The sequence below is a fragment of the Dendropsophus ebraccatus genome, chromosome 3, assembly GCF_027789765.1.
Source record: "Dendropsophus ebraccatus isolate aDenEbr1 chromosome 3, aDenEbr1.pat, whole genome shotgun sequence".
In the NCBI taxonomy this organism is placed as follows: domain Eukaryota; kingdom Metazoa; phylum Chordata; class Amphibia; order Anura; family Hylidae; genus Dendropsophus; species Dendropsophus ebraccatus.
Window position 1 is genome coordinate 150056978 of NC_091456.1, and position 3340 is coordinate 150060317.

The window sequence follows — 3340 nt, forward strand, 5'->3', positions numbered from 1 at the left end:
TACTAATCAGCTCTGAAAGTAAATAGCAGCGGGTAGAGGCGCTGTGAATGAACAGTGTGCTTGTCACTGCAGCCGCCTCCCCCTCCTCCCCCCCTCCCCTGCCTCCCCTCCTTGCAGCCCCAGCCATAGGTAACAAGGCAAAGAGGAGAGAGAAAGGAAGAAAGGCAGCAGCAGCAGCAGCCATCCGGCCAATGAGGAGCAGGGGGCGTGGCTAACCTTAGCCTCCCATCTCCTCTCCCCCCCGATTGGGGGCTCTGACCAGTCAGTCGCCTTTGATTATCAGTTGCCAGCAGCCCCTCGCTTGGCTCCTTGACATCAGCTCCATATAAGGCAGAGATCTCCATAGAAACGTGTCACTTTCAATAGTAGTGTCAAAGTTCACTATATACAGACATTCGCGCAGATCCCCCTTTCGGAAACATTGCTGTGCCGGTCCTCCCGTTATAAGGCATTCTCCATTTGTTGTGTGTCTCTCTCTGTGCCATTCTCTCTATCCCCCTCTCTTTCCCCCTCACTCTCTCCCTCTCTCTCTCTCTTTATTGCATATTCTATGAGCCTGTCTCTGTGTGTGTGAGTGTGTCAGTCAGTGAGTGAGTGTGTTTTTTTTTTTTTTTTTTTCCTTTTCTCTTTTTTTTTTTACCCCTTACCTCTTTCACTCCATTCCAGCAACAGAACCTTCAGCTCCTACCACTGGCTTCCTCATCGTCCTAGACATAGACTTTGATTTCATTATTTTATTTTATTTTTTATTATCTATTATTATATTTGATGATTTTCTTCTCCTGCATCAAGAGGACAACAGCTTCCACCATTGACTTTCCCAGACTTCAAAGAGAGAAGAAAAAAAAAAGATAAATAGAGAAAGCTGGTGAACGACGATGATGATGATGATTGTAAGCTATCTCCAAGAATAAGAAGAGGAAGCAGCAGAAGAAGAAGAAGAAGAAGAGGAGTAAGGTGCTCCTGTTTGTTGTTGGCTGCACACTTTTGGATTGTTACTTTGTTTTCCCCCCCACAATGTGGCACTTGCTCATCTAATGACAGAACGAGGATTATTTGTCCTCCTGACATCATAAAAGCAAAATAGACAGAGGAGAGAAAAAAAATCAAAGGAGAAAGGGGAAGTGTCTTGAACCTCTGGCTGAGGCTCCAAGGATCAGCTCTGAATGGCTGGCTGCGCGCTGCCCTGGATGTGGCCCCCTGGACACTTACAATCCCTCGTCGGCTTCTGAGTGTTTGTTTAAGATTTCTTCGCTCCGTTGTATCGGCGGCGGCTGCAGTGAGGGAGAAGCGGCTGCAGTGAGGGAGAAGCGGCTGCAGTGAGGGAGAAGCGGCCGCGGCAGTGAGGGAGAAGCGTGCTCCTGCCCCTGTCCTATGTCTGGGGAGATCGGGGCTGACAACCCTGCCGCCTCCCCAGCAGCCTGATCTGACGCTGCACCTTCCTCCTCCCGAGCCAGCGCGAGCCTGCAGCCCGGAGAGCAGTCATCCCAGGCGGCAGTGGAGACAAGACAGGGAGGGGGCCCGGCTGCACGGTGCCTGCATCCCCCGCCACCTCCGCCTCCACCACCGCCGGCAGCAGCGGCCACCACCGCTCTGCCCTTCTAGCGCCTCTTTCTACATAGGAGACATTTCTGCTCTGTGCAAAGAAGGGGGGAAATCCCTGCAAAGCAAATCCAAGGAAACGGCTCCCATCAGCGGCAACCACGGCAGAGACCGCCAGCTTCTTCTTCTCCTCCAAAATAAAATCCCCCCAGACCTCGCTCCCCAGCACTTTTTGGGCCCGAGATATGGCAATGGTAGTTAGCAGCTGGAGAGATCCGCAGGAAGACGTGGCCGGGGGGAACCCAGGAGGCCCTAACCCAGGGGCAACGCAGCCTGCCAGGGATCAGCAGCAGCAGCAGCAAGCCCCCCACACTCCGCAGACCCCCAGCCAGCCGGGCCCCCCTTCCACCCCGGGCGCGGCTGGAGACAAGGGCCAGCAGGGCTCAGGCCAGAGCCAGCAGCAGCACATCGAGTGTGTGGTGTGCGGGGACAAGTCCAGCGGCAAACACTATGGCCAGTTCACCTGCGAGGGCTGCAAAAGTTTCTTCAAGAGGAGCGTCCGCAGGAACTTAACCTACACATGTCGTGCCAATAGGAACTGTCCCATAGACCAGCACCACCGCAACCAGTGCCAGTACTGCCGGCTCAAGAAGTGCCTGAAAGTGGGCATGAGGAGGGAAGGTGAATATTTCTTCTGTGCCCATCATGTGTGTGCTGCTAGGTGTGTGTGTGCCTGCTGGGAGGGATAGGGCAAGAATACGCCAGCTCTCCCTATGTGTGTGAGTGTCTGTGTGTTTTGTCTATGGGAACATGCTGTGGGATGTTGGCTGATTCTCCTTATTACATGTGCTTATTCCATTCTTTTTATTTTTACTGTCATCATTAAACCAATACACACACATATAGTCAGGAGCAGTGCCCCCCCCCCCCTGGATCTATGTGGCCCCTCACAGTCCTTACGATGCCCCCTCGTCCTAAGCGAGATATGGCCTTGTCCTATATTGTTCTCCATCCTGGGAAAGTTTCCATAAGAATACACTGTTAGCATTTCCAGTGCTTTCCTTTTATTCCATTCTTCTTCTTATCTAAAAAAAAAAAGGAGAATAATTCGGGAGGGGGGTGGTGGGGGATACAACATAATTAATGAGCCATTTAGAGATGCGACAGAATATTAGATTGTCTCCATTTGGCGCTCCTCTCCCATTAAACTCCAGGCTTTTATCTGACCATAGCAATAATAATAATAATAATACTAGAATACTGACTGTCTACAATATGCAGCCAGATGGGGAGAATTGTCTTTAACTTAAATGTGATTAGAAATGTCCTGGCAAGTAAAGAAATACCCAGGTCTGAACTGAGTGAATTAAAAAAAAAAAAAAGTCTTGTTCCCAGAGAAAACATTTCATGTCATTGTAGGGGGATGGTCTGAGTTGTTTTCTACCTCACACTAAATTAATTATTAAAAATTAAAATTAAGATTTAAAAATTCAGGCCAAGCTTATGTGACCAGGCTGCCCTGGCTTGTAACTTTATTTCTATATAGCCATGTAGAATAAAGTGTATTCCAGGTGTTATTGTTTGCAGGACACTATCACCACACACAGACACACACACAGACACACACACACACACACACACACACACAGACACACACACACACTTTGGTCAGCTTTAGGAAGTTGCAGCATAAATAAGCTCAGCATCCATGCAGTTAATGAATAGTGTTTAGCATCTAAGCTGTGGGCATTCCCTCTCCAGCAGGCACACTCATGGCACACACAGCAAGCTTTCCTAC

General features: G+C 49.6%; 1 protein-coding gene across 1 annotated transcript in view; it reads left to right on the forward strand.

The window, feature by feature from the left end:
- The first annotated feature begins 416 nt into the window (after positions 1-416).
- Positions 417-3340, forward strand: part of NR2F1 (nuclear receptor subfamily 2 group F member 1) — a 9690-nt gene continuing 6766 nt past the window's right edge. Inside the window, exon 1 of the mRNA XM_069962915.1 lies at positions 417-2223. Within this exon, the coding sequence (XP_069819016.1) occupies positions 1788-2223 (436 nt within the window). The 5' untranslated portion in view covers positions 417-1787. The remainder of the gene's footprint in view (positions 2224-3340) is intronic.